Source organism: Plecotus auritus, assembly GCF_963455305.1.
Source record: "Plecotus auritus genome assembly, chromosome: 3".
Classification (NCBI taxonomy): Eukaryota; Metazoa; Chordata; class Mammalia; order Chiroptera; family Vespertilionidae; genus Plecotus; species Plecotus auritus.
Genome location: NC_137772.1, coordinates 170,313,980 through 170,334,118, shown reverse-complemented (window position 1 = coordinate 170,334,118; position 20,139 = coordinate 170,313,980). Strand labels below are relative to the sequence as shown.

Here is a 20,139-nt window from a genome sequence, read left to right as displayed (position 1 = left end):
GAGCTTCGGCCTGCGGACTGAAGGGTCCCAGGTTGGATTCAGGTGAAGGGCACATGCCCAGGTTTAGGTTCAATCCCCAGTAGGTGGCGTGCAGGAGGCAGCCAGTCGATGATTCTCATCAGTGATGTTTCTCTTTCCCTCTCCCTTCCTCTGAAATCAATAAAAAAATATTTATTTAAAAAAATATTTTTTTTCAAAAAAAATTTAAAGGAGAGAACCATAGCACACAATCTTTTTTATTTAAAGGTTTAATGAGGAATCTACAGGCAATCAACTGGGAATGAAAAAGTTTGGGGAAGTTAGAAAAAGCCCTATAGATATACTTCCTCAAGAGGTGAAATGCTGAAACTTCCATGTTTGAGTACTTTTTTTGTTTTAAATATATTTGTATTGATTTCAGAAAGGAAGGGAGAGGGACAGAAACATCAATGATGAGAATCATTGATCGGCTTCCTCCTGCACGCCCCCTACTGGGGATGGAGCCTACAACCCGGGCATGTGCCCTTGACCGGAACCCAACCGGGGATCTCAGTCTGCAGGCAGACGCTCTACCCACGACGCTCTAGGGCTGAGTACTTACTCTCTTAAAAAAGCCTCCCTGATCACTTCGCTTAGGTGCCATCAACCCTATTGCTGGAACAACAGTGCCATCTTCAGTGGGAGTCCGGCCTCTAGACGGGGAGGCTGTAAATGGATAGTCTTCAGAGTCCGCGGGTCCAGTCACTCCCTACCCCTGGGTCCCCTTCCACACCCGTTCTGCCCCTCCCGATCCTCCCAGCATCGGACGATTGTACCGGCAGGGCAGGTCCCGCCAGATGCTCCAGGTATCCGAGGAAGGGCGCACCCAGCCTCTACCCTTAATTTAATGTAGTCACCCCCAGTCATCTGGGCTCCACCCTGCCTCTCCGCCTCCAAATCCTTTTCCCCGACGTAGCTCCGCCCCTTCTCTTAGCCCGCCCCACTCCATTAAAGGTTCCAGCTCCAGGCTCCTGGTCCGTACGGATTTTCCGGGAGAGACCGACCACGCTGCTTCCAACTCCCCAACGGCTCCGCCTTCCCGCCGGAGCCTGACCCTTCCCAGCGTGCCCGGCGATTCCAGCGTGCGAGGCCCTCGTAGGGCAAGGCCCCAGGGCCTGGCGTAGAGGCGCGAAAGGCAGGCTGGAACTAGTAGTTCAGGAGTCCCGGAGGACGGCTAGAGGTTGGCTGCGGGAAGGACTCGTTGTCCCAGCGTGCCCTGCGCCTCAGCCCGCGCGCTCGCCCCTTCTCGCTCTTGCCCGCCCGCTCCCTTGCTAGCTCGCGCTTTTGCTCGCGCTCTCCTCGCATATCGAAGGGCTCTGGCCACAGCTTGTGGCTAGGGAGGGAGACCCAGGCGGCGGCTCAAGAGAACAAGGCTGCAGTGGTGGTGGCGGCGGGAAGATGTCGGGCGAGGACGAGCAGCAGGAGCAAACTATCGCCGAGGACCTGGTCGTGACCAAGTATAAGATGGGGGGCGACATCGCCAACCGTGAGTACGGCCTCAGGAGTCCGGGGATCTAGGCTGAGAGAAGCAAGGGGGACGGCACTGGGCTGGCCCCGGAGGGGCTGGAGCGGTGGGGTCGTGCGGAGTGAGCTACTGAGGGCCCCGCGCCGGTCCGCTGGGGATGGCGTGGTAGGAAGACTGTCGCGCCTGGGACCTGAGCGTCCAGGCCTGGGTTGCAGTCTGGAGGTGCGGGCCGGCGACGAGGAAGGGCTCGGAGTAGGGTGCCTGACCCGCGCGGACCCTAGGCCGTTGCTAAGGAGGCAAGGCAGGCGCATCTCCGGCTCACCCTTTGGTCCGGATCCCTGCCTCCTTTAATTCTGGCAGCGGCGAGGCCATCTGGGAAAGAAAGCACCCAGCTGTTGGCAACGGAAGAGCCCCTCTGTTTTGTCGGGGCTCCCCCAGAGTCAGGAGCCAACCTGACGCCGGCACGTGTTGCCAGGTCCCTGTGCGGATCGCCGGGTGCCTTCCTCCGATGCCGTCCCTGACACCAGCTTCCCTCCCACGTGCTTTGCCGAGTCTTTCGTTCCTTACTTCGACTCTTTCCCTTGTGGGAACCCCCTTCTACTCTCGGGCCAGCCCAGGGACCGTTGGAGGGCACCCCTGGAGCTCCTCACCCCTTCTTGGAGATATATCTGGCTTTTCTTGAAGTTATTCATTACTACCTTCAATTTGTGCAGATAGCCTTAGTTAGCCTTAAACTGATTGTTCTCAGGGGCTTGACAACCCCAGCCAGGCAAACTTGTGAATAGTACTGGAAAAGGGGGGCACTGATTTTAGGATCTCAGAAGTCATCCTTATTAGGACTGCTCTGACTTTCTCGGCAGCTGCCTGCCACTGTAGGCAGATGCCTCACTTTCTATTTTCTCTATTTACAATTTCACCTTTCCAATTAAAAACCCAGTCGGAGGGGACAGAAATTGTTTGTCTTTGGGCTTTTAAATGGTTTTGACAGTACGGATTGGTATTTATGGTGCCTCTGGTCCTACGTTGGAAAACCCGAGTTTCAGGTTCCAAAGAATCACCAAAACTTAGATCACAAAAATCAGGTTCAGGACGGACCAGGGAGATGCTTTGTAACATAATGGACATTTAGTATAGTACCCCCGTTTTTGTAACATAATATTAGTGGTTTGAAACAGAAAAAAAGTTTTCCCCTCTTGCACTTCTGAGGCAAGGTGATCACAGTTACCAGTTTGAAACTCTTTTAGGTCACATACCTCTTTGCAATCTGCCAAAGCTGTAAGCCATGAGCCTGCCGAGGCCCAGGGACCTTAGATTAAGTCCCCTGGCTTATACACTTGCTTTTTCGGAAATAAGTCTACCTAAATTGAACTACTAACACCTAATTGGGGTGTCTGAAGGGAGAAGGTAGCATTTCACAATGCATGAGCTTTGAGTCAGCAGTTCTGTGCCTACTTTTCTGTTGTTCCTGACTCCCATAAATTTCTTCTAGTCTGCATTGCATGTATGTGGGATACTTTGGTGAGGATCCCCTTGAATTTCACAGTTCTGCCCTACCACACCACAGGTGTCATCTTTGGAAAGTCTGCCTTGCCTAAGGAGAGAGATTGTGTATGCCCAGTTGTCATATAAGGAAGGGAAGGGAATGCTGACGTCTTCATTTTAGGAAAGGAAGGTAGAAACTTAGAGATGAAAGGTAGGTACATTATAAAAGGCAAGACACGTTCCCTCTTTCAGCCTTAGGGCAGTGTCACTAGGGAATATTAGAAACTGTGGATCCAACTTCTAGGTATTGTTGGATTGTAACTTAGAGAGCACATTCAGATCTGACATGGTAGGATTCTGTCCCCAGGGGTACTTCGGTCTTTGGTGGAAGCATCCTGCTCAGGTGTGTCGGTGCTGAGCCTGTGTGAGAAAGGTGATGCCATGATTATGGAAGAGACAGGGAAAATTTTCAAGAAAGAAAAAGAAATGAAGAAAGGTAAAATATCAATCCCCCACTAATTTCCCACATTTGACCCTTATTCAGTCCTGTTTGTCATAATGATGCAACTCTCACCCCACCTCTGGCTGAGATATTGGAAATTTGGAATGGCAAGTGGGTTATAAGCAGTTTCCTACCCAATCCAAACTGATTAAACTTAGGCAAGACCCCAAAGAAGATCCTTCCATTTTTCTGAGGCATCTGGGCTCTAAGAGAGCAAGGCAGTAAGTAAGGCAGATGATTCTCTCTTTACAGGTATTGCCTTTCCCACCAGTATTTCAGTAAATAACTGTGTATGTCACTTCTCCCCTTTGAAGAGCGACCAGGACTATATTCTCAAGGAAGGTGACTTGGTAAAAATGTAAGTTTAAATCAATTTAAAGCACGTGTCTTTTTCCTAAGCACTTATATAGCCCCTGTTGCTAATGCTGTACTCTGCTCTTTCTTTTCAGTGACCTTGGGGTCCATGTGGATGGCTTCATCGCTAATGTAGCTCACACTTTTGTGGTTGGTGTAGCTCAGGTAGGTGGTTTGCTTTGAACTCTGTGCAGCCTGTGGGGAATGGGGGAGGGTATACTATTGCTTGCTTCTTATCCCCACCCTCTACTACAGTGGTTCCCAACCTTTTTTGGCCATGCCCCACCTAAGCATCTCTAAAATCCTAATGCCCCTCCCATTCCACAACCCACGCCCCGTGACATATAATTCTTATTATTTAAAAAGTGAACTCCTAATCACGTGGAGGAAGCCTAAAAGGCTATCAACTTGGTCTAAACAAGCTTCCAAAGAACATGGCATCCATGAAAGAGAAACATAAAAGAATGAAAGGACAGGTGAAGTATTGAGGAAGAAATCACTAAGAAATTGTTAAAAATAATAATATGAAATGATATGAAGAAATAGCAAATAAAGTTTCAAAACAAATGATAGAGAACTGAAATGCATTAATATGTCACTATATATTTATACACTGTATGTGAGGTCCCTAGAACCATAAAAAATGCAAAATATTTACTGTTAATAACTCATTCTCAATTTGCCCTCCTGTGGGGCGTGAGCCCCATGTTGGGAATCACTGCTCTACTACCAGGTAAGTTCAGAGACTATAAATAAAAGGAAAAGGGGGGTATTTTCTCTCCTCATTGGCTGGCCTTGCATAATGGGCACACAGATGTTAACTGAATAACCAGCTAAGAGCTTTCCAGGAAGACACTGATTGTATTTCCTTATCTACAGGGGACCCAAGTGACAGGGAGGAAAGCAGATGTCATTAAGGCAGCTCACCTTTGTGCAGAAGCTGCCCTACGCCTGGTCAAACCTGGAAACCAGGTAAGTTGTTTAGTCCAACTCCAAAGCTTAATAGAGCCAAAGGTGCACTAGGCATCTGCAACTATTCTGTGCTGAACTGCCAACTTCTCCCACAGCCCTCATAAAAGATAGCTTTTTAAAATTAGCTGCCTGGCTCAGTAATTGAGCATTAACCTGTGAACCAGGAGGTCACAGTTTGATTCCGGGTCAGGGCATATACCTAGGTTGCAGTCTAGATCCCCAGTGTGGGGAGTACAGGAGGCAGCCAATCAATGATTCTCTCTCATCATTGATGTTTCTGTCTCTCCTTCTCCCTCTCTGAAGCATTTTTTTAAAAATATATTTTATTGATTTCTTACAGAGAGGAAGGGAGAGAGATAGAGTTAGAAATATCGATCAGCTGCCTCCTGCACACCCCCCACTGGGGATGTGCCCACAACCAAGGTACATGCCCTTGACCGGAATCGAACCTGGGACCCTTCAGTCTGCAGGCCGACGCTCTATCCACTGAGCCAAACCGGTTAGGGTGCATTTTTTTTTTTGAATTAGCTACCTCTTAAGATGGGATTTCTGTAAGAGATGAGGCAGGAGCTAAATAGCTTCATAGTAAACAGCAGACCCTGACTGCCTATCATAGACACTTCCATGCTCACTGTATGGGGATATATGGAGCTTACATATATCCCCATATGTGATCTTTCCTTATTGTGTTTTTGATGTGTGTTGTTTCCCTGAAAATAGTTTTGAGGTAATAGCATGTAATAACACACAGATATGTTTTTAAAGGTGTAAATAAAACCGTAATAGTGCTGGTAAACTGGTGACAAAGGGAGACCAAAAGTTAGTTCTGTACCTTGCACGACAATATTGGGAAGCTCAGGTATCATAAACTTTTCATGAATTAAAACAATTTAGTGTGTTTGACTATGCGTGAAGACATTTTTCTAACTCTTAAGTGAGACTTGTTCAGTATTTTATTTTATTTATTTTTTAAAATATATTTTATTGATTTTTTACAGAGAGGAAGGGAGAGGGATAGAGAGTTAGAAACATCAATCAGCTGCCTCCTACACAGTACCGCAACCAAGGTACATGCCCTTGACCGGAATCGAACCTGGGACCCTTCAGTTCGCAGGCCGACGCTGTATCCACTGAGCCAAATCGGTCAGGGCCTTGTTCAGTATTTTAAAGCATTGTCTTTTTTCTTACTTCCTTTCTATACTATCTGTTCCTCATGCTTTTAATCAATTTGTACTTCATCCCCATTTCTACTTAATTGGATAATTTTTACTTAAACCTCAGTTTTCTTATAATGATACCTACTTCACAGAGCTGTTAAAAAGCACTTTGAACAATGCCCAGCACATAGTAAACACTTGTGTTAACTATTATTTAACACGTTTATCATTATTTTTTCTTTTTATTTTTTTTCATGTTTATTTTTATTTATATATTTAACTATGTGTATCTTCACTGGAAGGTAGTGTTGTCTAGCTATGACATCAGACTTTCTGGGTTTTTGCCCTATTGCCACCTCTTTAAAAATAACTTTGAATTTAAATTTCCTCATCTGTAAAATGGGGAAAATAAAATTTCGCCTTATTCTTTATAGGGTTGTAACAATTGAGATGATCCATGTGTAAAATGATTATCACAGTACTTAGTACATAGTATAATAATATTAGCTGGGATTAGTTATTCACTTTTCTTTTTGTCTAAGAACTGTAGCTTAAGTGAGGATCAGATCATGTTTGAGAGGTAAGAAGGGGAAAATAAGAGTTTGCTGTCCCTTGCCCTAGTCAGTTTGGCTCAGTGGATAGAGTTCCGCGTTTGATTCTGGTCAAGGGTGTGTACCTAGGTTGCAGACTCGATCCCTGGCCCTGGTGTGGGCATACGGGAGGCAACCAATTGATATGTCTCACATCAATGTTTCTCTCTCTCTTCCCCCTCCCCTCCCTCCTGCTCCCTCCCTTCTACACTCTAAAAATCAATGGAAAAATATCCTCAGGTGAGGATTAACAAAGAAAGAGTTTGCTGTCCCTTCTCAACGGTTTAGAATGTCAGGTATAATGGAATAATAAACAAAACTTATCGTCATAAAGCCTGGGTTTGTACCAGGTTCTTTCTGTTAACTGGTTTAGTCCTGAGCAAATCATTTAACCTTTCTGAGCCTCAATTTCCTCATCTTCTAGATTGGGGTATAGATCTGCCCTGTTCACCTTCCAGAATTGTTTGATTAGACCCGTGGTCGGCAAACTGCAGCTCGCGAGCCACATGCAGCTCTTTGGCCCCTTGAGTGTGGCTCTTCCACAAAATACCACGGCCTAGGCGAGTCTGTTTTGAAGAGGTGGCATTAGAAGTTTATGTTTAAAAAATTTGGCTCTCAAAAGAAATTTCAATCATTGTACTGTTGATATTTGGCTCTGTTGACTAATGAGTTTGCCGACCACTGGATTAGACCATCTTTGTGAAAGCTCTTTGTAAAAGGAGATGCAAGGGTAAGGTATATTTAGGTTGTAGGGATTGATAGGGCTAGGACATGAAAAACCAGTGAGAATCCCTTGTACTTGATGGAGGATATTAGAACTCTCAGTTCTTTATGCTTCTTATTCACACAGTAGAGAACTTATTAGCTCCTGGTATCTCACCTTTTATTTGATCTTGTACTTCTAGAACACACAAGTGACCGAAGCCTGGAACAAAGTTGCCCATTCATTTAATTGCACGCCAATAGAAGGTGAGACCTAAGATAACAGGGTTGAGGGTATAAAGTACCAGTGATTTAGCATAATTAAGGCTGTTTTCTTCCCTTGAGATCCATCCTGGCTCTAGCACAGTCTAAGCCAAAAACCTCAGTGCCCTTAGTTTATAGCCAGGTGCTTTTCTCTCATTGCCCGCCTCATCAAACTATTTAGGTGGGTGGATTTGGAAACCTTTGTGATTCTGGATGGTTGGTACCATAAGCTTTGTCCTCTCCACAGGTATGCTGTCACACCAATTGAAGCAGCATGTCATCGATGGAGAGAAAACCATTATCCAGAATCCCACAGACCAGCAGAAGTAGGTGCCAATCCCACCCTCTACTTTACACCATACAAGACTAGTCATGAATGTTTTCTTCTATACTTCCAGCCTAACTCCAAACTCCAGGAACTACTTATGAATGTTCCCTTTTTGTTTCTTTCAGGAAGGACCACGAGAAAGCTGAATTTGAGGTACATGAAGTATATGCTGTGGATGTTCTCGTCAGCTCAGGAGAGGGCAAGGTGAGGAGTGTTTACAGAGCTAGCATAGAGGGAGGACTGAGGTTTTGTTCCAGGAGCACCTGAACAAATGTGACCTAACTTACTCTTTTAGGCCAAGGATGCAGGACAGAGAACCACCATTTATAAACGAGATCCTTCTAAACAATATGGCCTGAAAATGAAAACTTCACGTGCCTTCTTCAGTGAGGTTGAAAGGCGTTTTGATGCCATGCCGTTTACTTTAAGGTATACTGCACTTCACAAGGCCAGGGCTTGGAACTAGTGTGACTCATAGACCACACACCCAGAAATACTATTCCCTCCTCCACCCTTCCCTGCCTCCCCCTCCCCTCCTGCCTGGACTTGTAGCTCCAGTCTGCATGCAAGGGTTCTCTTATGCTCACTATCTCCCTCATTGAAGAGAATATAAAAGAGCAATCCTAAGCATGATTTCTGCCTGAGGATAGGATATATTTAAAAGCATGAGCAAAGTGGTGAGATAGGGAGTTAAGGATACCTGAATTTGTCTTCCCCTACCCAGAGCATTTGAAGATGAGAAGAAGGCTCGAATGGGTGTGGTGGAATGCGCCAAACATGAACTGCTGCAGCCATTTAATGTTCTCTATGAGAAGGAGGGTAAGTTCTAAAAGGAGAGTTTCACTTTGGAACTGGTTATATGGTCCTTCCTTTCTCCCTATAGCTTATAGAAAAAGGATACAACAAGGGAACATTTTATCAAAACATTTCTCTCCCATAGGCGAATTTGTTGCCCAGTTTAAATTTACAGTTCTGCTCATGCCCAATGGCCCCATGCGGATAACCAGTGGTCCCTTTGAGCCTGACCTTTACAAGTCTGACAAGGAGGTCCAGGATGCAGAGCTAAAGGTTAGTGTGGGCTGGAAAGTAGTTGAGTACATGGAACCTGTCCTGAAAGTAAGGACTAAATGTAAGCCAAGTCCTGAAAAAGAGGTTGAAAATAAGACTGTTTTCTCCAACGTCCTCAAAATTTGTTTTCCTTCCTATTTTCCCAGGCCCTCCTCCAGAGTTCTGCAAGTCGGAAAACCCAGAAAAAGAAAAAAAAGAAGGTGTGTTATTATCCCTCTTTGGCAGGTTGAACCTGATCGCTTTTTATTCCACCTTCCTGGATTGTGGTGGGGCATAGATTTTTGCATATCCTTATTTCCTCCCTTCTTAGGCCTGTCCTAGAGAATTAGGATATTTTTGTCCATAGTCCCCCAAGGGAACTTACACGTCTCCATCTTCTTTCATGAATATAGGCCTCCAAGACTGCAGAGAATGCCACCAGTGGGGAAACATTAGAAGAGAATGAAGCTGGGGACTGAGGTGGGTCCCATCTCCCCAGCTAGCCGCTCCTGCCTCATCCCCTTCCCACCACACCCCAGGCTCTGTGGAGTGCAGTTCATCTTCTCCACCCAGGACCGCCAGCAGAGCAGGGGTCTCCCTGCCCTCATCCCAGTCCCCCAACCCAACCCCCTTCCAACAAGAACCAGCTCCAACTGACTCTGGTCTTGGGAGGCCAGGCTTCCCAGCCACCGAAGACTACTTTAACTAGAAAAGAGAAATTGAACAATAAAATCAGGAATCAAAATCCATCGTCTTCAAGCCCCTCTTTCTAGCCTTTTTCTACTACTGTCTGCTTGGTAAAGGTTTATGGCCCTACAACAGAGCAGGGAGGTGGCTAAAGGAGCCACCACCACTAAAGATTCAGCTGAAATTTTTATACACTTTGATGTCAGCATTTTCCCTTCTGTTGGGGCTTGTTCCTCTCTTTTTCCACTCTCCATAAGTATTTTATCTGGCCTCAAAGTAGAGAGGAGCTCTTCTTCAGATTGTTTTATTCACATGTGGCAGGTTCCTTTTCTGATCCAGGCTATCTAGTCAGGCCCCTCCTTTTTTTAGGAGCTGGAGCCTGCACTTACCAAGGGATTCTCATCTATGAAACGGATCCTCATTTGTAAATCTTTATAGTCATTTTTGTTCTGTAGGACTCTTCTCCCGCAACCCCCCCCCAAAAAAAAAAAAAAAAAAAACTGTAAAGGAGGAATTGATTTTAACCAGTCCATTTCTTTGGAGTCGGTGGGGTCTTCCCTTGCTCCATCTTACAAACCTGAGCTGAAAGCTCAACTGCGATTTTGTTCCCTGTTTGAAATACTTTGACCTCCCTCCCTTGAAAGAAAGACCAGGAACCAGAGGAGCAGACTGACTGAAGAGACAACTCTTGGCTTTCTAAGCTGTGTGGACTTGAATTGGATGAATTGCTAGGGGTTTGGAGAGAAAGGTGATGAATTTCATTCAGTACCTCTGGCATGCTGTCCCAGGGAAACTAGGGCTCCCGCCACTAACTTATGAGGTTTTTAAACACTGAAAATGACATGGCGTTAAAATAAATTTGGATTTGCTCATAATCATGTGCCTTTGCTGCTCTTCTTTGATGGAGGTGGGGGGAGTGTTAGTTGAAGTGGTGATCATTTGGAGCTGTTTCTCTGTGTTCCTATATACTAACTTTGAAAACAATACTTCCTCAACCCAAAGACATAAATCCTTAATTCTCTGAATTAAGGTAGTAAATTTTCTATGGGAGCTTGATTTAATTTTCTAAAGTAAAACCATCAACCTTGCTGCTGACACTTTGTTCAGGACTAGCACATTTAATGTGTACTGAAAAAAATAAAACACTATACATACAGGTGTTCGTCTTGATTTAGGAAGCCAGGAAAAATGCCTTTAGTGTTACAAAAGTTGTCAGGGCCAGCCTAAAATGAATAATTAGATTTGAGTATCTTACATGTCAGGCATGCTGTCCTGAGAGATACTACAGTGAACAAAACATGGAGCTCTTCATAAGAGCTTGTAGGCTAGGCAATCAACAGGTGAAATCCTGGTGGATTTGATAATGAAGTAATTCTGATGGAATTTTGTTTTCAAAAACTATTGTGATGATGAAAATACTAGAACTACTTAAACACTTAGAACAAGGGCCCCAAGTTTTAAAAACCTTGTTTTAATAGAGCTAAAAGGGTGATACGTTAATGCATAAGTTACAAAGGGAAACCATCAAAAAAGGGATTATAATAAACATTGCAAGCCCTGATCAGTTTGCTCAGTGGTTAGAACACCTGCCTGTACACTGAAAGTGTGTGGCCGGTTGGATTTCTGGTCAAAAGCTGTTGCCTTGGTTACAGGTTTGATATCCTACCCTGTTGGGGAGAGCAGGAGGCTACCAATGGATGTGTCTCTCACATTGATGTTTCTCCCTCACCCCTCCCCACCTTCTACTCAAAAATCAATGGAAAAAATATCCTCAGGTGAGAATTAACAAGAAATAAAAACCTTGCATTATCAAAGTAAGTAAGGCCAAGTCTGCTTAAGGATTTTTTTCCATCCTTTGTAACTGTGTCCAAATCTTTATCTGTTTATTGGGTGCCCCTCACTTGTATATACCCTGAGACGGGGAGTTCTTTATCTTAAAACCAAATACCATTCTTGCCCTAGAGAAGAGAGCCATCTTCCCCTCTCCATTGGTAGAATCACTGAAGTGTTTTCTGAACAAGATGCACTGTGGCAAGGAACCTAATGACATTTGGCCTCAGGCATTGTTGGGTAAGACCATGGTTGGCTAGGAAAAAGTTTATCTAAAAATAGCGACTGTTTTTTGGTAATATGACAGCTTTCTTGACAACCCAACTTTACATTTTTCCATGTTCCGGAACCTTAGGACCTTCGGGGGAGGTTCTGAGATACAGTCTCCCTGCAGCAATTTTGTTTAAAAATAAGGCAAACCAGTAAACAAATGAGGAATTTTTATAAAGTATGCACCTATCCTATCTAATAAAAGAGTAATATGCAGTTGTCCATCACTCCAACACACAAGATGGCTGCCCCCATGTGGCCAAAGATCCTGCCCCCATGTGGACACAAGATGGCCAGCAGGGGAGGGCAGTTGGGAGAAACCAGGCCTGCAAGAGAGGACAGTTGGGGGCGATCAAGCCTGCTGGGGAGGGCAGTTAGGGGTGACCCGGCTGGCAAAGGAGGGAAGTTGGGGGTGACTGGGTCTGCAGGGGAGGTCAGTTAGGGGTGACCAGGCCTGCAGGGGAAGGCAGTTAGGGGCAAACATGCTGGCAGGGGAGCAGTTAGGCATCAATCAGGCTGGCAGGGGAGTGGTTAGGGGCAATCAGGAAATCAGGCAGGCGAGTGGTTGGGAGCCAGCAGTCCTGGATTGTGATCGGGTCTAAACGGGCAGTTGGAAATTCCTCAAGGGGTCTCAGATTGGAGAGGGTGCAGGCTGGGCTGAGGGACACCCTGCCCCTCCTCCCCTCCCCTCGACCCCGTGCACGAATTTCGTGCACCGGGCCTCTAGTTTATAATAAAATGGAGGGTGTCGTCAGGAAACTGCAATTCCCATGAAGCAAAGCGAGAGAAGGAGGAAGTTGCTATCTTTTGCTCGCCAGCACCTCTAGGTCTCATACTGGAAATAGGTGCTGACGTTTAAATACCAACGTCCTCACAACAAAACGGGGCGGGGAATTTTGTAACTCAAATTCAAAATACCCCGTTTTCCAAAAGGACAACATCACTTATGAGGTATCTGAAAGGGGCCGGAAGCCATTGTTACTCCCCCGGAAGGAGTGCTAAGCAGCGGAAGTGACGACAGCGAGCGCTCCCGTAAATAGCGGTAGGCGGGCGCTGAGCGCTCTCTCGGCCTTAGCGCCATCTTCATAGGTGGGTGTTTCTATTGACGGTGTGTGGATTCCACGTACAATCCATTAACATCTGGTCTCTGCACGTACCATCATCACAGCCAACTAACTGTAACCTTTTTCTCTTTGCCCGTAGAAACCTCTGCGCCATGAGAGCCAAGGTAAGTACTCCCTGGTAGTGAGGCTGTAGGACTTGAAGATGGGGGGTGGAGACCTGGCAAGGGAAGTCCGCCATGGCTCCCGAGCCGCTGGTTCTCCAGTGTGTCCGAGATGTGGGAGAGGAAGGATGGGTTGGGGAGAAGCAGAGGAGGTGGTTGGGTAACTGCTGTGAGGAAAGAGCGCATGTGGAATTCGGAGTTTACTTCAGGTGTAGGGGTTAGGACAAATTATTGACATGATTACTGCGATTAAGCCCTCATATTTGGTCGAGAACATGCCTGATTCCGAAGAATGCTCTCCACATCCCTATCTAAACCTGTCAAAACCTAATGCCTTTTTTTTTTTATTCCTTGCCTCTGGTTATAATCGGTGGCCAGTGGAGGAAGAAGCGAATGCGCAGGTATGTTGAGACTTTGCAGGCCCTGGAGGAGGGAAGTGAGGTGGTGCATGCCTTGAACAAAACTTGGGAGGGACGTTTGGTTTAGAAATCTATAAAAATTTTATGTGGAAAACGTTTTGAGCATTGACTTGTCAGATTGAACACAAAAGACAAGAGAATGTAGTGCTTCATCTTGTCACCACCCTGTGTTGTGTGCACATTAAGATTGGGCGGGGGGCTTGTGGGCTTGAGCGCAAGGCGTGTATTCCTGTGTCTGCTTTTCAGGCTGAAGCGCAAAAGAAGAAAGATGAGGCAGAGGTCCAAGTAAACCGCAAGCTTGTGCACCCGTGAAAGCCACAGGAGCAGAAGAGGGAAGCCAGAGGCCAGGGGCCGGTCCAAGCTGTCGGACTGCGTGCCTGCTGTCTAGAACGTCTCCGTGGGATCTGGAACATACATGCCATCTGAACGCCGCGGCGCCTTTTGAGAGACCCACCCTGCTCTTAACAAAAACAGTCTCTTTTGGATCTTTGCCCTGGACCCGTGACATTCTGGACTGGTTCTGTTCTCAGTTGTGGCTGAATGTAACGTGCACAATAAATCATCTCCTGTCTTAGCTGAAGGAAAAGATAATGTCTGCTTTGTCGTTTTTATGGTTCCATTGGCCGGGGATTCTGTCAGTACAGCGGGCCCTGTTACTACCCGATGCAGTAAGATTGTCGAGCTACAAGCTGCCCCCGGGGTGTGGGTCCTGCCCCTACCCGTCGTCTGGTCCCGGAACTTCGGAGTAGTGAAAGCCTGGGGACAGGTATCGCGATAGTTCTTGGGCAAATGATTCAGTCTATACTCGCCTCTAGGCCTACGTTACGTTACGGGTTTTTAAACGTTTTTTTGCTGTGTCCTGTTACCATGGTGACACGCAAAGCTTGCTGGGAACTTCCTGCGGCTAGTCGCGCAAGTACAGTACACACCATAGAGTATAGTTCCGGGTCTGGTGGCTAGAGCGCCATTTCTTCCGCAGGAAGCGGAAGGGCCGCTGGGTGGGCGGCTCTTTGTCGAAGCTAGAGGACCGGCAGGCGGCAGCAGCAACTACGGCGGCGGTGGCAGGTGAGGGAGGCGGGAGACAGGTGGAGGCCGCGCCCGGAGGGGAGGAGTCGTCGCCGGCCCAGCGGCCGGGCTCGGCCGGCTACGCAAGGCCCCCCGGGACCGAGCTGGCTCTTCTCATGCCCCAGCGCCGAGCCCCTTTTCTAACTGACCTCGCTTTGCGAGCAAACGCTAGCTCCATGACGTCACAGCTCTGCCCATCCCCTCAGCTTGATGTCACCCGCAGTTCCTCTCCCCGCTTCACTTCGTGTTCACTTAATGTCCTGTTCACCTGGCCCACGGCTGAGCTCTGGTGGCACTGCACGGAACCTGCCAAGCTAGAAGATATGCTGCGGGAAACTCCTAAGACTTCGCAAACTCGGGTGTTGCGAAGCGTCATAATCACTGCCCCCAAGTCTAGTCTGCCATCCATCCCACTGCACTGTCAGTCGCGGCCCTTGCACAGCTCCACATGCGGAGTTCCTAACCCCAACCCTAAGCCGGACTCTGACCCCCATATCCTCCATTTGAGGGAGGGCTCCCCTCACCCTTTGTTCACCCAGGGCTGGTTATCCAACCCATCCCTAGGCTCTCCAACTTAGTTCTATCTTTTGCTTTTCTTACTTGCAACTTCTCCCTTTGGTGAAGTTCAGTTGAAACTCTAAGGAAATCTTGATGTGCCCAGAGCTCTTGCCGTTTTGTCAGACTTATTTCTTGTAACTGTCAGCCCATAGTCCTCCATTCTTACCCTTTCTCCCACCGAAGTATCTGTTTTGTTCCTGTTCAGAACCCAGCAGTGATGTGGCGGTGGAGACCCTCAGGAGCCCCGGACTTCACCTGAGCTACCTCAGGTATCGAATAATCCTGGGAGAGTGGGTGGGGAGGAATACCATATCTCATCATCTGTATCTGGTGGGACTTGCACCGTGGGTCAGGCTTGGAAAGATGGCATTTAATTTTCACCAGGTCATTTCCCTTTTAGTAAAAGTTCGTATTTCCTCTTTTACCACTTGATTGTTTCTATTATCCTGGGACTACCTCCCTTTGGAGGAAAAGGACCCTTCTTCTTTTACAGATTCTCTTGTAACGTTGGCCTCTGGTCAGTTCATTTTAGGGAGATCTGAAGGCAAAGTCAAGGCAACCAAGTGGTGGTTGTGGGAGATCAAAGCCAGAGAAATTGGAAAGATTCCCTTACATACTCCAGGGGAAACAATATGATGTTTTCCTATTTGAACAGCAGGGGGAGCCGGAACACTGCCTAGGAAAGGTTTACCAGGTCGGACACATGGTAGCCAGGACTCCCAGTCTTGTGGGGGGTAGGGTGAGGGGCGGGCTAGAACCAGGGCAGTGGACTGACATTCCAGAGCTCTCTTGGGAAAGATGAGACTTAAGAAGCTTTTATAGCGTCTATAAATAAAGAGGATCTTTATGGGGTGAGGAATGGTGTGGTTTGATGTCAGTGGTATCTTCCCATGGAGGGTTAGGAGGGGATAGAATGGGAAACTAAGGTCACTTGTTCCTGTGAAATTAACTCCTTCTTCCTGCTTTTGTTCTTCGGTAGTCTATAGGTTTTGTCCTTTGGTAGTCTATAAGTGGAGATTCTAGCCATGGAACTCTTCCCCTGAAATGGAGAGGAGGGAACTGACTACACTGGGGTCGATAGTGGTATTGAGCTGGGAGGGAATACTAAAAAATGACAGGTTTATGGACTGCCTTCAGGGTGGTGACACAAATCTCTTCACTCAAGCTTTCCTGGGGTCTGGAGATATGATACTTCACAGAGCCTTTATCTGAAATCCCATGAAGAGGGGTTAAGGGAAGTTTTGTCACCAGCATTCCATATCCACAGCCCTAGTGGCTCACCAGCCCATCTTGGCCACGATTCCCAGTACCCTCCTAGCCTATTCAGACACTGACGGTTTTAATTTCATTTCCACAACTTTAATAAGGTCAATTCAAAAGGGGAAATAAAATCCAGTACTATTCTATCCCTGCCCCCCCTTGGCCTGCATTCATTAGTGAGATGAGATGGCTTCACCCCCAGCTCCCTCCCTTCTCCATTAGCCAGGCAAGTGTGAATCATTCTGTCCCAGACCAGGTGCACAAGAGCCTGGGCGGGACTTCTGACAAGCCAGCCAGTCTGGGCAGAATTCTCACCCCTAAGGTTCTCCATCTCCAAAGCCATTGCCCCTCTGGCCTGCCTTTTGCTGGACTGCCTACCCTAAAGTCGGGAAGAGTGTGGCCTCTCTGGAGGACTCTTGTTTGACACAGTTCTTCTCTTTCCTAGTGGTCACCAAGGGTGGCAAGAAAAAGAAGAAAGCCCTGAGTTGGGGGGGACCAGGATGCCTGACCGGGACAGCTATGCCAACGGCACTGGGAGCAGCGGTGGAGGCCCTGGAAGTGGTAGCAGCGAGGAGGCCAGTGGAACAGGGCCAGGCAGTGGAGGGGCCAGCTCAGATGCCATCTGTAGAGACTTCCTGAGGAATGTGTGCAAACGAGGCAAGCGTTGCCGATATCGCCATCCAGACATGAGTGAGGTGTCCAACTTGGGGGTGAGCAAAAATGAGTTCATCTTCTGCCATGACTTCCAGAACAAGGAGTGTAGTCGCCCAAACTGCCGATTCATCCATGGCTCCAAGGAGGATGAGGATGGCTATAAGAAGACAGGAGAGCTTCCCCCTCGGCTGAGGCAGAAAGTCGCAGCAGGCCTGGGCCTTTCTCCAGCTGACCTACCGAATGGCAAGGAGGAGGTCCCCATCTGCCGGGATTTTCTCAAAGGTGACTGCCAGAGAGGAGCCAAGTGCAAGTTCCGTCATCTACAACGGGATTTTGAATTTGATACTAGGGGTGGAGGAGGCACTGGTGGTGGGGGCTCAACAGGCCCAGTCCCCCCAGGACGACGTCATGATCTCTATGATATCTTTGACCTCCCTGACAGGGGCTTTGAGGACCATGAGCCAGGTCCCAAACGCCGGCGAGGTGGATGCTGTCCCCCAGATGGCCCCCATTTTGAATCTTATGACTATAGCCTGGCTCCACCCCGAGGGGTGGAGTGCAGGCTGCTAGAGGAGGAGAATGCCATGCTCAGGAAGCGGGTAGAGGAGCTAAAGAAGCAGGTCAGCAACCTTCTGGCTACCAATGAGGTACTCCTGGAACAAAATGCCCAGTTCCGCAATCAGGCCAAGGTCATGACCCTGAGCTCTACTGCACCAGCAACTGAGCAGACTCTGGCTCCCACTGTGGGTACTGTTGCCACTTTTAACCATGGCATTGCTCAGACTCACACTACTCTCAGCAGCCAGGCTCTACAGCCTCGGCCTGTGTCTCAGCAAGAACTGGTAGCCCCCGCTGGAGCTCCAGCTGCTCCCCCAACTAATGCTGCACCTCCTGCTGCTCCACCACCCCCACCCCCACACTTGAACCCAGAGATCACGCCACTGTCAGCTGCTCTGGCTCAAACAATTGCCCAGGGAATGGCACCCCCACCTGTCTCCATGGCTCCTGTGGCTGTATCTGTGGCTCCTGTGGCCCCTGTGGCTGTATCGATGGCCCAACCCTTGGCAGGAATCACAATGAGCCACACCACCACTCCCATGGTGACTTACCCCATTGCTTCCCAGAGCATGCGTATCACAGCCATGCCACACTGATGGGGCTACTACTGGACACTCTCCTGCTATAGGCTCCCAGGGCTGGGATCCAGGGAGTCCTTTACCCACCCACTCGCCTAGCCCTCCCATGCCCTGTCTTAAGGCTTATTCAAGAACTAGGACAAGAGACTACGAGGAGTTTACTTCTGAGAAGGGGTTGGGCTGGTGGGTTTTCTCTCACCTCCCTTATATGAGGGCCCTCTTGTCCATCTTTAAGTCTCACAGAGGGGGCTTGCATAGGAGTGCAGACTGAAGCCAGCAGAGAGGAAGGACTGGCTGAGGGGTTGAATGTGCCCTGATGGGAAGATGGGGACATGCCTGTTCTTGTCCTCTCTCCCGCACAGCACAGGTTCCAGCACTGGCTTTGGAAGAAAACAGTACCCAGAGGGAAAGCTAGGAATGATTGGGAAGTGGGTGGCCAGAAGAGGAGGCCTAATAGGAGCCTTCAGACAATTTGGGATGTAGTTGAGTTGTTCAATAACTGCTCCTGGGCCTGTAGCAAGGCAGGGACCATAGTAATCCAGCCCAAAGACTAGGGGAGCATTCATTACTTTGGCTTGGCCTGGAAATTCATAGGGCAGGGCCCACCACTTTCCAAAGAAATAAAAAAATAATTGTTTTTAACAAATGAAGGCAGTGAAAACTTGCTTAGATTTCCTGTGTGGAATACGGGAACAGTAAATAGATGTCATGCCAAAATGGGATAAAGACCCCCCACCACCACCACCACCCTCAGAGCTGGGATAAAGTTGGATGGAGACCAGTGAAGAAGGGTAGGGACCCAGAAGACCAGATGAGATTTTGGGGAAGGCACTTTGTGAGGTAAAAGCATTGGAGCCACCTAGTCCAGTTTAAAAATAGTCCCATCTGTTCTGCTTTCTGTCTGCATGAACTATTCCCAGGTTGCCTTAGTAACCAGGGCTCCTAGGGTCATTTAGGGGGGCAGGTACTAAGGAGGGTGGATGTGCTGGAAAATGGGAATGGAATATGTATTGACAGATCCCTTATTCAAACAGAGCAAGGCAGGTGGTGATGGCTGTCTTGAGTTATTGATGGCAGTTAATGTCCCTCTTATCCCTTCCTTAGTTACCAATGCCTTAAACCTTTAAGGCTTGGGAGGTGCTGGGAAAAGGAGAGTTCTGGGGATACAAGTCTCAGAATTCATTCCTTCCCCCTGCTTCCACATAGGACCACATTGGTTTTAAATCTAATTAAAAGTCAAGGCTGAGGGCCCCAATAGCCAAACCTCAGTTCCTCCTCAGCTCATAGCTGATACAGGGAAACAACTCAGGTCTCTAATCTAATGGGATTGTGGATTTGGGGGTAGAGACAGTGATCCTGGGTTGTTCTCCCCCATCTTATCTCCTGCTACCTCTTGCTCTCTTGTCTGTTTGATCATTCAGGATATACCTGGGATTGGAGTTGGTGGGCTAGGTCAAGGCAAGGTCAGTAAAAAAAAAAAAAAAAGAATCTAAAGACTAAAAATGGGCAAATTCTAAAATATTGTTTGTGGATTTTAGAAACCATGCATTGATAAGTTAAATGTTGATTTTCTGGCACAAGTTTGGATTATTAAAAGAGATGGTTTATGAATATTTAAAGACAAGTGTGATCATAGATACCAACATGAATTCATCCCAGCCAAATGCTGACCCATTAACTTTACTTTCTTCTTGCCAAGTATCTCTAAAGAGGTAGATTTGGGAAACTATACATTGTATGTCCTTTATTAACATCCTCCAGCTAAAGACCACCAGGAATACACCTGCAGGTGAACAAGTTGGGTTTAATGCTCATAGGAATGATGGAGAGAGCATGCCATGGGGAACTGTGGTGTTAGAAAGTGAAAGGGTATTAGGAGTTCCAGGACTTGCATTTTGGTTAACTGATTTGGGGGAAGGTTTAAGGAAGTGGGACTTCATTCTGGATTGAGTGATCTCTGAAAAGCAGGGATAGATAATTCTATGATTTCTTTATTTTATCCCGATAAAGGGCAGACTCGAGTGAAGCAAAGTTGTAATTGGTAATGAAACAGTAGTCACTCAGCTCGATGAGAGGGATGTTTGCCATCTTGTGGTTTGCACACTGACCTTGTTTTGTACTTAAACAAAATTGTGATAGTCACTGAATGCCCTT

At 47.4% G+C, this 20,139-nt stretch overlaps 2 protein-coding genes and 1 long non-coding RNA gene across 6 annotated transcripts; all 3 read left to right on the top strand.

Annotated features, from left to right (window-relative positions):
* Positions 1-996: 996 nt before the first annotated feature.
* PA2G4 (proliferation-associated 2G4) lies at positions 997-9,626 on the top strand. 2 transcript variants are annotated; one of them, XM_080662724.1, is made up of 13 exons: positions 997-1,504; positions 3,333-3,461; positions 3,720-3,825; positions 3,917-3,986; positions 4,701-4,793; positions 7,446-7,509; positions 7,754-7,832; positions 7,960-8,038; positions 8,130-8,263; positions 8,559-8,653; positions 8,775-8,902; positions 9,049-9,102; positions 9,295-9,626. In XM_080662724.1, the coding sequence occupies exons 1-13, from the start codon at positions 1,417-1,419 to the stop codon at positions 9,358-9,360; spliced, it is 1,185 nt and encodes a 394-aa protein (XP_080518850.1). In that variant the 5' UTR covers positions 997-1,416; the 3' UTR covers positions 9,361-9,626. The 2 variants fall into 2 exon arrangements, with proteins under 2 accessions (XP_080518850.1, XP_080518851.1); XM_080662725.1 differs by lacking the exon at positions 8,775-8,902.
* A 2,874-nt stretch (positions 9,627-12,500) lies between these two features.
* On the top strand, positions 12,501-13,901 carry LOC308243609. Of its 3 annotated transcripts, none has more exons than XR_013960081.1 (4): positions 12,501-12,757; positions 12,872-12,896; positions 13,272-13,294; positions 13,559-13,901. It is a non-coding gene; the product is annotated as an uncharacterized lncRNA (long non-coding RNA). The 3 variants fall into 3 exon arrangements; XR_013960082.1 differs by having other exon boundaries at positions 12,737-12,776; positions 13,559-13,894; XR_013960083.1 differs by lacking the exon at positions 12,501-12,757 and having other exon boundaries at positions 12,781-12,896; positions 13,559-13,894.
* A 412-nt stretch (positions 13,902-14,313) lies between these two features.
* Positions 14,314-19,601, top strand: ZC3H10 (zinc finger CCCH-type containing 10). The gene is made up of 3 exons (XM_080662085.1): positions 14,314-14,377; positions 15,141-15,204; positions 16,641-19,601. The coding sequence occupies exon 3, from the start codon at positions 16,696-16,698 to the stop codon at positions 18,001-18,003; it is 1,308 nt and encodes a 435-aa protein (XP_080518211.1). The 5' UTR covers positions 14,314-14,377; positions 15,141-15,204; positions 16,641-16,695; the 3' UTR covers positions 18,004-19,601.
* The last annotated feature ends 538 nt before the right edge of the window (positions 19,602-20,139 follow it).

What these genes read in the sequence shown, in the direction of transcription:
- PA2G4 (XM_080662724.1), top strand. Translation starts at nt 1,417, where the DNA reads ATGTCGGGCGAGGACGAGCAGCAGGAGCAAACTATCGCCGAGGACCTG. An exon ending in AGAAAAAGAAATGAAGAAAG is followed by an intron (nt 3,462 to 3,719) that starts GTAAAATATCAA and finishes CTCTCTTTACAG; the next exon opens with GTATTGCCTTTCCCACCAGT. An exon ending in GAAGGTGACTTGGTAAAAAT is followed by an intron (nt 3,826 to 3,916) that starts GTAAGTTTAAAT and finishes CTTTCTTTTCAG; the next exon opens with TGACCTTGGGGTCCATGTGG.
- ZC3H10 (XM_080662085.1), top strand. Translation starts at nt 16,696, where the DNA reads ATGCCTGACCGGGACAGCTATGCCAACGGCACTGGGAGCAGCGGTGGA.